This window comes from Pongo pygmaeus, chromosome 8, assembly GCF_028885625.2.
Source record: "Pongo pygmaeus isolate AG05252 chromosome 8, NHGRI_mPonPyg2-v2.0_pri, whole genome shotgun sequence".
NCBI lineage: Eukaryota > Metazoa > Chordata > Mammalia > Primates > Hominidae > Pongo > Pongo pygmaeus.
The window spans coordinates 127,627,555-127,640,903 of record NC_072381.2 but is presented as its reverse complement, the minus strand read 5'-3'; the positions used below and the strand labels follow the sequence as shown (position 1 = coordinate 127,640,903).

The 13,349-nt window shown below is 47.7% G+C and overlaps 1 protein-coding gene across 10 annotated transcripts in view; it reads right to left on the bottom strand.

Annotated features, from left to right (window-relative positions):
- TACC2 (transforming acidic coiled-coil containing protein 2) overlaps window positions 1–13,349 on the bottom strand; it is a 256,831-nt gene that overhangs the window by 29,075 nt on the left and 214,407 nt on the right. For 8 of the 10 annotated variants that reach the window (XM_054503818.2, XM_054503817.2, XM_063670345.1 and 5 more), the window contains 3 exons: window positions 9,918–9,978; window positions 8,521–8,722; window positions 591–652 (listed from right to left, as the gene is read on the bottom strand). In XM_054503818.2, the coding sequence (XP_054359793.1) occupies window positions 591–652; window positions 8,521–8,722; window positions 9,918–9,978 (325 nt within the window). Of the gene's footprint in view, window positions 1–590; window positions 653–8,520; window positions 8,723–9,917; window positions 9,979–11,969; window positions 12,006–13,349 lie in introns of all 10 variants that reach the window. The other 2 variants (XM_054503827.2, XM_063670346.1) reach the window with 2 other exon arrangements.

The following is a 13,349-nucleotide window of genomic DNA, read 5'->3' as shown; positions in this document are numbered from 1 at the left end:
CATCTATGACTGATGCAAAGAAAGATAAAGAGCAACATGTCCAGGGCCGTGTAGTGCTGCAAGCAAGCCCTCCTGTGTGCGACACGTCTCCGAGGGCATCGCTGACAACAGCAAGAGGTCACCCTTGGAATAACATGCCCTAGGGCAGCAGGTATTATGCCAGGAAAGACAGTGCCCATCATAACCTCTTAAAATGAAAAACCAGGGAGAAAGGCTTATTGCCCAGAGAAAATATTCAGTTAATTAAAACAATTTCTCAACAACAGCTAATCGTATACCTGAAAAACCATCACCACCTCTTTTTTTTTTTTTTAAAGAAATCTCTAGCTCTTTCTCAGTCTAGGAAAGTAATTCTGCAGGACATCTAATTGTATTCTATCATTTTCTCCCTGAAAATGTCAAACGAAGTGGATTGAGTACAAACCTCAACCCCCCAGCCCCAGTCCATCATCGCTGTGCACCCGGGAAGCTGTGTACACAGAGAACACTCGATTTGGAGTCTGAGCTCCCAGAGACGCTCTGCACAGGGGAGGAGGCCCCTGAAGGCAGGAAAGCGAGTCCCCTAAGTGGCCCGAGGCAGAAGGACTTACAGGTAAGGAGGAGCCAATTTTTTCCATATATTCAATTTCATAGGAGTTTCTGTAATCCAACTCTGCAAAAACAAAAACAAACAAACACAAAAAAACAAAAGGTAAGGTTAGTGCCAGAGGAAAAAAAATGGGAAGATCTGAGCCAGGCAGGGTGGGAGCTATCACAAGGCTCTGGGCTTTCTGACGGTGCCCACTGCCTAGAGACTTCTTATATAGCCTAAAGAAAAGGCTCAGTTCAGCTATTTTCAGACAATCGGTAAATGTCTTGCTGTAAAGGGGCTTCTGCCATTAGGGAGGCTGAGAAAGTCCTGAGGAATTCCACGGCACGACCAAGCACAGCCCGAGGGTGGCCGGACCTAAGCACTCTGCGCTGAGTGTTCCCGTAAGACAGCACATGCATTCTGGGTGCTGGTTTCCTCTGTAACTGGCAGGTGCAGCACGTGGGATGATACATCCTCGTGATGTTTTGGAACTGGACCCTTACTTGTCCCTCTCTGGGTATTCAGCTCTGGCCACCCTCTGAAGTGAGGGAAGGACGATGTTCCTTCAGTGCTGCTGGTAAGGGAAGCTTTGTAAGTCACCTGGAGCCTTTCCCAGGGTTCTACCAGTGTCTTCAGGGCTGGTCCAAATCTATTTTCAAACTCAAAGACTAGTAAAGTCCAACGGGTAGAGAAATGACCTGTTTCAAATTGATTGGTGAAAAATCCCATACACTCAATGGAGTCGGCAAACACCACTGCCTGCCTCGAGTACCTGGAAACTAAGCTGACACTCAGCTGAACTCCCCATCCAGCAAACGGATGGAGCACCTCCTATATGCTTTGCACAGTGCCAGGCATAGCGGATACAGTGGTGGGTAAGACCAGAATGGACTTCTGTCTTCACAGAAGCCACAATCTAGAGCTACCAGATGCCTCTTTTCTACTTAAAAAGAAAACCAAGAGGTGAAGAGTGACCTGCTCAGAAACCCACTGTGAAAAAGCATCAGTGGCAATCCATCAAGTGTAATCTTTCAACTTTTTTTAAGATGAAAATAAAGATAAATAGCAGTTCCGGTTTAAAGCCCCTTTATTTCTGCCTATTGCTAAAGGCATCATCAAAAAAATATGAGCTTTAAAATGAGATATTTCCTGGAGGACTTTCTTAAAACCTGCAAATGGCTGAATAACCTCAACTACTTAAACACGTGGACAATCTTTCAGGAATCTCTGAATCTCCCTTGGTGAGGCAAACATATCCTTCTACTCGGCATGGCCAGCTCATGAGATCAAAGACAGTTTTGTGGATTAAAGGCCAGAAAGCTCTGCTGCATCCTGAATAGAGATGAGTAGACAAAGTGTGTTTCCAACTCTCACACCAAGCCTGAACCCCAGGGTCTGCCCCAACTTAAGACAGAAGCATTACTCTGTAAAGTCTTAATCGCCTCCTCACCTTAAAAATGAGAAGCAGGACAGGGCACAGTGGCTCACACCTATAATCCCAGCACTTTGGGAAGCTGAGGCTAGCGGATCATTTGAGGTCAGGAGTTCAAGACCAACCTGGCCAACTCCATCTCTACTAAAAATACAAAAATTAGCCGGGCACATACCTGTAGTTCCAGCTACTTGGGAGGCTAAGGCAGAAGAATCACTGGAACCCAGGAGGCACAGGTTGCAGTGAGCCAAGATCGCACGACTGCACTCCAGCCTGGGTAACAGAGCGAGACTGCCTCAAAAAAAAAGAGAGAAGGAGGAAGTAGACAGGGATGGACAAGGTGATATTTAGGGTCTCTTCCAGATCTATCTATCACTTTCCAAGTATAAAACCCCGGGACTATCATTTTACTTTCTATTATAAGCTGTTTAAGTTGAGAAAATAATAGTGAATCAGCTGCCTCTTCTAAGGTATCATTACGATTGCCAAGGCATTACATGCCCTAAATGATATAACAGAAATCTCTAAGCACACTCCAATGCAGCACAAGGCACCCAGGACACACCAAACGAGCAACAGACCACTGCAGAGTTTTTCCAGGGACCTGTGGCCCCGGGCGAGTGCCCGGCTCTGGTAACCAGCTCGCCTCACTAAAGTGTCCCACTTGGAACCTCAGCTCTTCTGGTGGCTGAATCTGAGTGAGTTTTAGGTCACAGAGCTCACTCATCTGCCTTCTCTGCTACCTGCCAAAAGAAAGTCCCTTCCCACTGTCCTGTGTCCCCATTCCTCCCTTCAGAAGGAGCAACTGACGGTGCAAAAGTGGGGTTCTCTGACACCCACATTAGTGTTTGCATTTGTGAGATGCCTGGTTTCAGAAGGCCCACACTCCTCCCCGTCAATCCCAGATGAGTAGCAGACGCCTGGAGATGCTCCTTCAGAACACGCCCTGCTTGTTGCAATCACAGTCATTTGGGATCCTGATTTGTAATTTACAAAATGATCTGGACAGGATGTAAGAAAAATAAATACTTTCTCCTGTCATCTTGGGTGATCTCTGATATTTTGAGAAAACATCTTCCTGAACTTGGTTTTCAAAATTTCACTCATCTGCTTCAAATCCTAAGCCTCAAAGGGCAGGCATGGGGGTGAAGCCACATCCAATTTCAGCCCAATTTTCACACCATGCCACACACAGCTGGCAGGCCAGGAAGGGTGATGCCACCATACCAAGTGGCACATCATACTCTCAACTGGAGGAGATGGTCCTTGCTAACGTGTGTGACTGCTCCTAGCTGAAGAGGCTCAGTTATTGTTCACGGGTCCTGTCGTTTCTGAGGGCTGCTTTTGGTAATTATTTCATATGGGGGCACTGCACAGCAAGGGGCCTTCAATGCTGCTTTCATCTGTCTCTAATTGCTGGGGGCTTGCTAGGAACAGGAAAGAGCCCCATGCAGAAGCCAGAAGGATGCCACTGAGTCCAGGTCTGCGTTCCTAGGATCAGGGAAGCCAACTCGCCCGATATTTCCTTGCCTATTGACTTATATTCCAAGTGGAGCTCAAAGTGCTTACATTTTGTAGGCTAAAATGAAATACTTTAAGATAAAAACCCTTCGATGGGTAACACAAATGTAAAGGAGCATGATCAGATATATTCCTGCTCATGGCTAGTATTTCTGGAACTTTTAACCTAAGTGACATTATATTAGGGGAGAAGAAAAGAGTCCAGGGAAAGAGACGGGGAGGCTGCTCCCAGCTTCCCCACTGTCACCCTTCTAAGTGTCTGCAGTGTGACAGAGACGGTGCCTGCCGTTATTAAGAACAGCTGAGGCTTCCAAGGAGGGCACTTTCCCCTCTGTCAGAGTGGGAAGGAGGGACTAACAGAGCTGTGTTAAAGGACACAGGGAAACTGGGTGACTACCAAAGAGTCACTGAGACTTCTGAATCTAAAACAACTGCACTCTGTCAGGGTCTCTTGGACAGCCAGGAGAGGACTCAGCTGTGTATACCAATAGTTCCTAATCTTTTCCTCCACAAGGACTACATGGGTTAAGTTTTTTCCCACTGCATCACGCTTTAAAAGACTGCACCAAAAAAGGGCATTTACTAAGCAACCATGCAAAGAAAACCATTTATAATTTGTCAATGAGTTCTTCATCCGTTGAAGATGACCAGTGTCATCCTAGTGAGTTGATACAGTTACAGCCCAAATATGGTATTTTAATCCCCTGGGCATCTTTCTAACCTAGTTACATTCAGGTGTTTTGAAATATTAAAGACAACTTGAAGCTCTTCAACATTCTGGTCCTATGGACCTAGGTAGGAAAGTGTGATTAGGTCAACAGCCTCATTCTACAGACGCAGGCAGCAAGCCTGTTCCATGCTCACATAAAGAGCACAGCTGTGAAGTCAGGCAGACCTGGCTCTCCACGGATTTGTGCCAGGACACTGGGGGAGTCATTAACAGCTCCAAGCCTCTGTATCCTTGTTCTTAAAATGGGGAATTGTAGAAAAGCACTCTGCAGACTGAGAGGATGAAATGAAATCATGAATGTAGAAGACTCTGCACAGCTCAAAGTAAGTCCTCACCCAATGACAGGCCCTAGCTTATTATTGTTACCTGTAGAATTAATATGATCGTGAATATGTATTTAAATCATAATTATTATTTCTCACCCAACGTTTCCTTTTCCTGTGGTTGGTGACTTCAGTGTAAGTCTCACATCACAGCTGGGGCCCCACCCCCCGCACAGATTCTTTCTGATGATCACATCAGCACCCCTGGGTGTGTGTCTGGTGCTGCTAGACTGGACCTCATTACATTAATGGTATTTCCACGTCCAGATGCTGGAGGGACCCTGGGTGTGTTAGCGAGGTGGATGCAGTGGGGTCCACACCTCCTGAAACTGCAACTGTTGTGTCTTCACATTGATGGATTTTTGATTGTCTACCAGCTTAAATTATAGTCATGACTTCCCAAATCTTCCCATTTTCTAAGGTAATGGGTTTAACCAAGTTTTGTTCCAAACCCATATATTTACATATTTGTTCAATTTTTACAGAAACAAACAACTGTCAAATATGTCACTCAGCTAGTAAGTTGTCTGTTTTAGTACAATGTAGAAGATGGACAAATAAATGCCACCATTGAATGACGTATGTATTAGCCCTAAAAGTACTGTTAGTATTTTTATATTTTCTAAGGAAAAAAAAATGCATGTATTTGGTTCCTGATGGTAAAACTAAAGACACACACATATCAAAATCATATGCCTAGCTCAAGTTGGCTTCTTTCTCTTTTCTTTTCTTTTATTTTTGGAGACAAGAGTCTCACTCTGTCACCCAGGCTGGAGTGCAGTGGCATGGTCTTGGCTCACTGCAACCTCCGTCTCCTGGGTTCAAGCGATTCTCTTGACTCAGCCTCCCTAGTAGCTGGGATTACAGGTGCCCACCACCATGCCCAGCTAATTTTTGTATTTTTACTACAGATGGGGTTTCTCCATGTTGGCCAGGCTGGTTTCAAACTCCTGACCTCAAGTGATCTGCCTGCCTCAGCCTCCCAAAGTGCTGGGATTACAGGTGTGAGCCACCACGCCCAGCCCCAACCTCAGGATGGTTTCTAAATGCTTTTCTCCGATATGTAGAAATTTCTTACCAAGCTCAAGAGATGGGACCCACCATAGGTGCTATCAAAATGGCCAAGTCTGATGCCTGTGCTCAAATGTCCCTTGCTGCCTCTGGAACATAAAGCATCTTCCCCGCAGAGCTCCACACCTGACGGAGGTGATGCCCATTGCAAGATCAAATTGCTGAGCTGACATTACTAAGCTGTTGACCTGCCTGACCTTGTATTACCATTATTTCACAAACCTGTCTTTAGTCCCTATGACGCTGAGGGTGCTGTGAGGAACAGAGATGAACCTGACAAAGTTCTTGCCTTCAGGAAACATACAAGCCAGTTGGGAAGCAAGAAATGCATACACATCATTATTACGGTGTTTCATACCCCCAGCTCAGCCCAGACCAAGCACTGAAGGCGGGCAGAGCCACGAGCGGAATTCCAGGGAAAGGCTGGGAGGGGCTAGCACTAAGGAAAGGGTGGGAAACAGGGATGAGGTGGGGGGAGTGCAGTGCAGGTGGGGGGAAGGGTGTTCCAGCAGGCGGGGTCTGCAGCAGCACTGCAGAGGCGAGTGAGGGGTGTTCTGGGAAAAGGCTCCCGCCTCGGATGTGGGTGCAGAGGGAAATGAGGATCCAAAGGAGGCTGAGGCCAGATCGTAGGGCCTCTGGGGTCAGGTGAGAGAGCAAGATGGTCACTTTTCTTTTTTTCTTTTTTTTTTTTTTGAGACGAGACTCACTGTCACCCAGGCTGAAGTGCAGTGGCACAATCTCAGCTCACTGCAACCTCTGTCTCTTGGGCTCAAGCAATCCTCCCGCCTCAGCTTCCTGAGTAGCTGGGACCACAGGGACACACCACCACGCCCAGATAATTTTTTGTACTTTTGGTAGAGACAGTGTTTTGCCATGTTGCCCAGGCTCGTCTTGAACACCTGGGTCTTGAGCTCATGTGATCTGCCTGCCTCAGTCTCCCAAAGTGCTGGGATTACAGGCGTGCGCCACCGTGTCTGGCCAAGATGGTCACTTTTGGACCTCTCAAACCCCAAACCAGAGGGCCAACTTGACAGCCAACCAAAAGGCTCTATTTTACAGAAAACAAAATGCCAGAAAGTACAAGTATACATAATTTGGATCATCTTTTCATTGTCAAATTTAGAAAGGCAGTTTTGGGTAGGGAGAAGATAAGCATCCAATACTCTGAAAAACATGAAATAGATCTACCATAATTGCATGCTGGTACCATTCCAAGACCTCGTGGGCACAAAGCAAACCATGCCTCTGGGCCTGACTGTGGAAGAGTATCCAGAAGAAGACTGGGAGTTTTTGAGTTACGATTAAAATCTACCTGCATCCTCATGACACCACCACTCCACCCAGACAGGGAGGAAGCCGTTTAAAGGAGATCTTAGTCTCTTATTAGCAGCAAGGAAGTGGAGACCAGACCTTCACGTGTGATCTTCTTCACAGTGATTTCTACTCAGTTCAAAAAAACTGTTGGAAATCGGCCACGCACAGTGGCTCATGCCAGTAATCCCAGCACTTTGGGAGGCCGAGGTGGGCAGATCACAAGGTCAGGAGTTTGAGACCAGCCTGACCAACGTTGTGAAACTCCGTCTCTACTAAAAATACAAAAATTAGCTGGGCGTGGTGGTGCGCACCTGTAATCCTAGCTACTCAGGAGGCTGAGGCAGGAGAATCGCTTGAACCCAGGTGGCGGAGATTGCAGTGAGCCGAGATCACATCATTGCACTCTAGCCTGGGTGACAGAGTGAGACTCCATCTCAAAAAAATAATAAAATAAATTGTTAGAAATCAAGAAAGGAAAACTCAAAACCATCACAAAAGCTGGAGTGTCAAAATGCCGACTGGGCAGCCTCACAGAGGTGGCTGGAGGAGAAAATGGGTTGGAGGACTGGGAACGTGGCGCACCAACAGGTCAGGGCAATGGGGTCATCCCTCCCAAGAAAGGAGCTAGCTCTCCTTCAAAAAGGTTTTCCTATCAAAAAGGAAGCATGGGGTAGCTCACACCTGTAATCCCAGCACTTTAGGGAGGCCAAGGCAGGCAGATCACCTGAGGCCAGGAGTTAGAGACCAGCCCAGCTAACATGGTGAAACCCCGTTTCTACTAAAAATACAAAAAATTAGCCGGGCGTGGTGGCACGTGCCTGTAATCTCAGCTACTCACGAGGCTGAGGCAGGAGAACTGCTTGAACCCAGGAGGCAAGAGGTTGCAGTGAGCCAAGATCATGCCACTGCAATCCAGCCTGGACAACAGTGAAACCCCGTCTCAAAAAAAAAAAAAAAAAAGAAAAAGAAAAAACACTGAAATTGAATATACACAGGAGGAAGGATATTGAGATAAGCAAAGTTGTCCGGAGCCCATTTCTGCCCATTTCTGAGAAGGGAATCATGTCCTCTCAGCAAGCCTGGGGTGAATCTCTGGTTTGAGGCTTCATTAAAAGGCGTGGCCATAGTGTCTGAACACCGTATGGAGCCTAGGAATAACGGTGGCATCAAATGACTCCAGGTCAGTGACCCACACTGAGAGTTTGACTTGAATGACACTCCCTTGGAGCTGTGTTTATCAAAATCACAGACGGGACATAAGCCATGGGCAAAGCTCGAGTGGGCACTCAGGACCCACTCGATGGAGTCCTGAGGTGGAGTTAGAGGGAAACGTGCTGGCTCTTCGCAGGAGTCTTGGGTCAAGGGACAGCTGGTTTCAAGTCTCAGGCTGTTTTCAAACGCAGCCTGAGCTTCAAGTGCAGCGGGAGACGTGCAGACGATCGCACAATAATGATCATGTGGTTACCTGGCTGAGAAGTTTCTCTCCTGGCCTTTGGCTCCCTAGGGGCAGTATTCTCCGAGGCAGAGTGGGGGTCCAGCTGGCTACAGAGTTGCTTACCCTCAGTGGGTGAACTGAATTTGGTCTCGTTTACAAAGGTGGACAGGTCCGAGGGCTGCGGGTAGTCCTGTTTGTCAGCCTCCAGGTCCACCGTCATGCACGTCCACTTCTGGTTGGTGACCGCCAGCTTTTCCTCATCTGTGGCGTGGACCACTGCAGAGATCACCGGTGGTGTTTCTGGTGTAGCAGCTGGGGTGGGGTCCTGCAAAGAGAAGAGAAACTGTTTCTTCTCTCATCAGACTCTTGGTCAGAAACTGCGCCCACCCTCAGGTTTGGGGACCCATTAGCCAGGACAGGTCCCGGTCACAATCCTCTGCATGCTCTTCTCGGACTCTGCTCCAAATGGTCCATTAAGGAAACAGATGGACACACAGATTCTTCCCTCTAGGAATCTCCTTTTATGATGGTTTGTTTCAGGGAATTACCATGAATTAAAAAAAAGAAAAAATCAGGATTTTGTGTCTTAGTTACTTGAGCACTCCTGCTAGTTTTATGACTGTGACTGCTGTGCGATGCTCACACAGTGCTTCAGGCCTGCACGTCAATATCACCAGAATCATCTGACAATCATCACATCAGTCCCTGGAGGCAGAAAAAGGGGGATCTTATCTCCATTTCCATAGGAGAGTGGGAAGTGGAGTAGGGCGGGGTGGGAACCTAGAGAGGTCAGGGCAGAGCTGCAGCTGGGACCTGAGCCCCTATATCCCCAGGGCTGAGTGCTTCCCTCCACTGCCCCTACTCTGGCCAGGGTCTGCAGGCTGGGGCTCTGCTGGCTCAGACTTGGAGGGGTGTCAGGTCTGTTTGCTTTATGACCCAGAAATTAGCCCTAACATACTGACAGGCTTGAGGATAACTTTCCTTGGTCTGTAAACAGGGTAGAAGAAATGGAATCTATCTGATGGAGGAACTGGTAAGAGGGACTCTAATAAAGAAAGAACCCAAGCCCCACTTCTTTAGGGGAGGGGCTTCCCTTTTCTTCCCACTCCAATTTTGGCTGCACAATTCAGTACTCCCGACACTTGCTGAGTTTTTTCACCTTCTCACTGCGTATTTGTTCATCTCAAGAGACTTTCTCGACTCGACAGTCCTAGAAGTTCACAGCAGATGAACTGGCCTGAATGGAGCAGAGTGGGTCCTCTGGAGCCCAACTAATGTTTTTCCTGAACATCTACCTACTCTCGGGACACACTCTGATCTTCCGCAAAGTGAAGGGATCAAAACAATGTCAGGCAAATATCGAGGCACCCTCCACACAGAAGGCAAGAAGAAGGTCTTGGAAACATGATCTTGGAAACAGGCCCGGGATGAGCAGAAAGCAAAGCTTTGTCAACAAGGGAAGAAAACCCCCCGGGGGGGGTGGGGAGCATAAAACCATCAAGATCAAAGGAACACTGTACCTGGGAAGGTGGATCAGAGAGAGGAGACCGTTTTGGCGACTTTTTCACCCTAAATGTGTCACTGGAAACAAAATGGAAAACGTAAACACAACAAGCAGAGGGACGGAACACTCCAGAGCAGTACAGAGCGGACCGAAGCTACTGCCTCTGCGGAGCCATCTGGCCCAGGCCACCCTCCCGCCTCTGTCACTCCAGCACCAGCGAGAGGCCACGCCGGCTACCCATTCTCACTTTTTAACAGCTATTATTTTTGCCCCCAAGGGAAAGATCCATCAAGCTGGAGATCTTTAAAGAGATGCCATTTTGGAGAATGACCCAGAAAATGAAGCTAAATTTAACTAAATGTTCGTATTTTATAAAGCAAATTTTTGGTGAGCAGATTAATTTATCTGGATTCTTCCAAGGATGTCTGAATCCAACTAAGGCTAGGGAGGGGCTCTAGGCTCAGGACACCAATTTACAGACGGGCAAGGCGACACCTCACTTAATGAACAACTGAAGGGGGCCACACAGAAATAGAAAGTTCGGGGTCCTCAAGGAGAACCTGCTGAATCCTCCCTATCACAGGATCTTTGAGCTCAATGGATTCCCATGCTCTGAGGGCTTCTAGGTGGAATCCTGACTGAAGGTAGGGCCTTCTCCTAACCATGGTAAACAGACAAGATTCACAGCTCTTCTCTCCCTTTTTCTCCTCCATATGAATAACGGGGCTGGGAGGCAAAGGAAATACCAAATCAGACTCCTGAAGGGTCAAGGAAGCACATCCCAGGAGGAAGGGATGACTTTTAGCCTGAGCAGTTCCATTAAGTCCACCGAGCAGTCTGGGGGTCACTTCCACAGTCAGAATGGGGGCTCTATCCACCCTGTAGACTGGCCCCTGCCCCCTGTCTCCAGCCTCTCCATGGGATGGTCCCACTCCCAGCAAAGCAAAGGCTTTGGGGAGTGATCCCTCTCCTTAGATCCCACCACCCTCCCCTGCTTTGCACGTTAACTCGGTGGGCAGAGTAATTTGGCATTCAAGTTCCTTCCTTGTGTTCTCTCAAATCACTCCAACAATGGCATTTAATCATGAAAAAAAAATAAATGGCTATTTACAGCATTTATAACATTTGCCATTAAAACAGTACAATCGCAGCTTGAAGCATATATTTATTCATGCATATAAATATATAACCATATATTTTATAGTTGCTAAGTGGCTCAAAAATACTCAAGAAATCCCTTGGGCAGAAGAGACCCTGATGGACTCGACCCTATCCTGGGACTGCAGGCCACCTGGACTGGCCAGCTTCCCTTCTAAGGACAGGGAAAAGGTGCATGTCTTTGGACCCCCCAGAGCTGCCCACAGATCCCTCCTGGCCAGGGGAGGCAAAGCAGCAGAGGCACAGAAATGGTCAGCTCTGTTTCTACTGACAAGTGGCAGGGTGACCCACAGATGGCACACGAGGCATGCCGACACCCAGCCAGGTCCTGGGTGACTGAGGATGCAGGACTGGGGCAGCCTGGCGATGGCTCTCACAGCCGTGTGCTCCACTCTGCGCTGACCCTGCATTTCAGGGCGCTCTGGAGGCCTCAATTTGGAACGGCCCAAATATTTCTGCTTCACATGTTAGCCAAGAGTAAGCTGTGGCCGTCGCTGCCTGTGGTTAGACCGGACAGTTATTTTAACGTGAAGCCACAGTAGTGTTGAAAGCAATCGCCCACTAGCCCAGTTTAAAATGAAAGATGTAATGAAGAGTTTAAAAAAAAATGTATGATTTCAGATGAAGACATCCAATATGCAAGGGAAGGAAAAAAGTTTCATTCCTGATAAGCAGGCAGATGCTAGATAATCACATTTTCACAGCCAAGCAGTCTCTTATGCAAATCACTATGAAACAGAAAAGTAATCTTTGCTACTGGGGAGCCCCATGCCGCATCATTCCAGGCCCACCACAGAAACACATCAGTAGCAGCCATAGAGGGGAAATAAAAATGGCTTGGAAGCAGAAACAAAAGGCAGAAAAATAAGCACATTTGGCATAAGAGGCAGATTGCATTAAATTTACTTACAACAGAGAACACACAGACATCACATCTTCAACCATCCTAAGACAAGAAGACAAAGAAAAAGAGAGACAGACAGAAGGAACTGACAAAAAAGATAAATCTGCAGACAACTGGTTATTAATGGGTTAGGATATGGCGGCCATCGCTGTAGGCCAATGCCCCAGCTTTTTGGAAGGAGCTGCTGAGGAACAGCTTCCTCTCTTGGTCCTAATGATCCCACAAAGCCGTGGTGCCCCAAGAGCTTTGTCAGACCCACGCAAGGTCTTCCAAGCCGAGCTTTGTCAGACCCATGCAGGGTCTTCCAAGCCAAAGTCCCTGTCTGTACTAGAGGTGAGGCCACAGCTGGGTAAACTTCCCTGACCCCTGTCAGCTCTGATATTCAAATGAGAAAGTGACTGGGGACGCCTATGAGACACAGAACATATCTTGGAGAAGGAGGAGGTGGTGGCTAAGGTTGGCTCTCATTCCACAGATGAGAGAGCATGGCCCTGCAGTCTAGCCATTGCAGACTTCTCCTATTCCAGGCTTGAAATCAAGTTTCCAATGTGAATTCTAGAGAGTCTCTAGGAGGGACCTAGCTGAGTAACTGATCTAAAACAAAGTCCCATTTTGGCCAGGATGCCCTCCAGCCACCACTAGACAGTGGCAGGTTGATCTAAGGTAACCTGCTGTAGAGACCTCCTCTCAGGAGGCCCTGGGTTCTTCTCAGAAGTTCAATGTTAGGGGGAGCCCAGAATGGGAGGTAAACATGTCGTTCTGTCTCTTTCGTGCCAGGCAGACCCAGAGGGGCCAGCGCTGTGGTCTGTTCTGCTGCCCCTGGGAGACTTCCTCAGCCTTGTTAAATTATTGACAATACTTCCTGTAAGAGTAAGGAAATCGCCAAGGTATTAACCACAGGGGCCAAAGAATAAAGGACCAGCAGCCATCCACGTTAGAGCCGGGTCCTGGGGTGGATTCTGGAGGCATGGGTGTTTGATATTTAAGCACGATGTACTTGGCCTTGTCAAGTGTCTGGGGACCACACAGCCAAGAACTAATGCCTTCCTGGGGATTGTGGGGATTCGCTCCCCACTTTCAGGTTCCATTTATCTCTTCAGAACTTGCAGGGACTTTGTCTACAAAAGATGACTGGAGAGAAGGAAGGAGACAAAGAGCGGTGTTTCTTATGGGATGATTGGAGTGCAGCAGGGAGGCGCCCAGGCCACATCTCTCATTCCTGGGCCTCCTGGAATCTACTATGTTTGTAGGTTGGGCTAATGTCTCATTAACAGGCAGAAACAAGTACTATAAATTTTAATATTTTTAAGGGTGTATCTCCTAGCTTCTCCAAAAAGCAATCAGTCACCAACAGGGAGATCAACCACATCTCTAAGGACCTTTCCC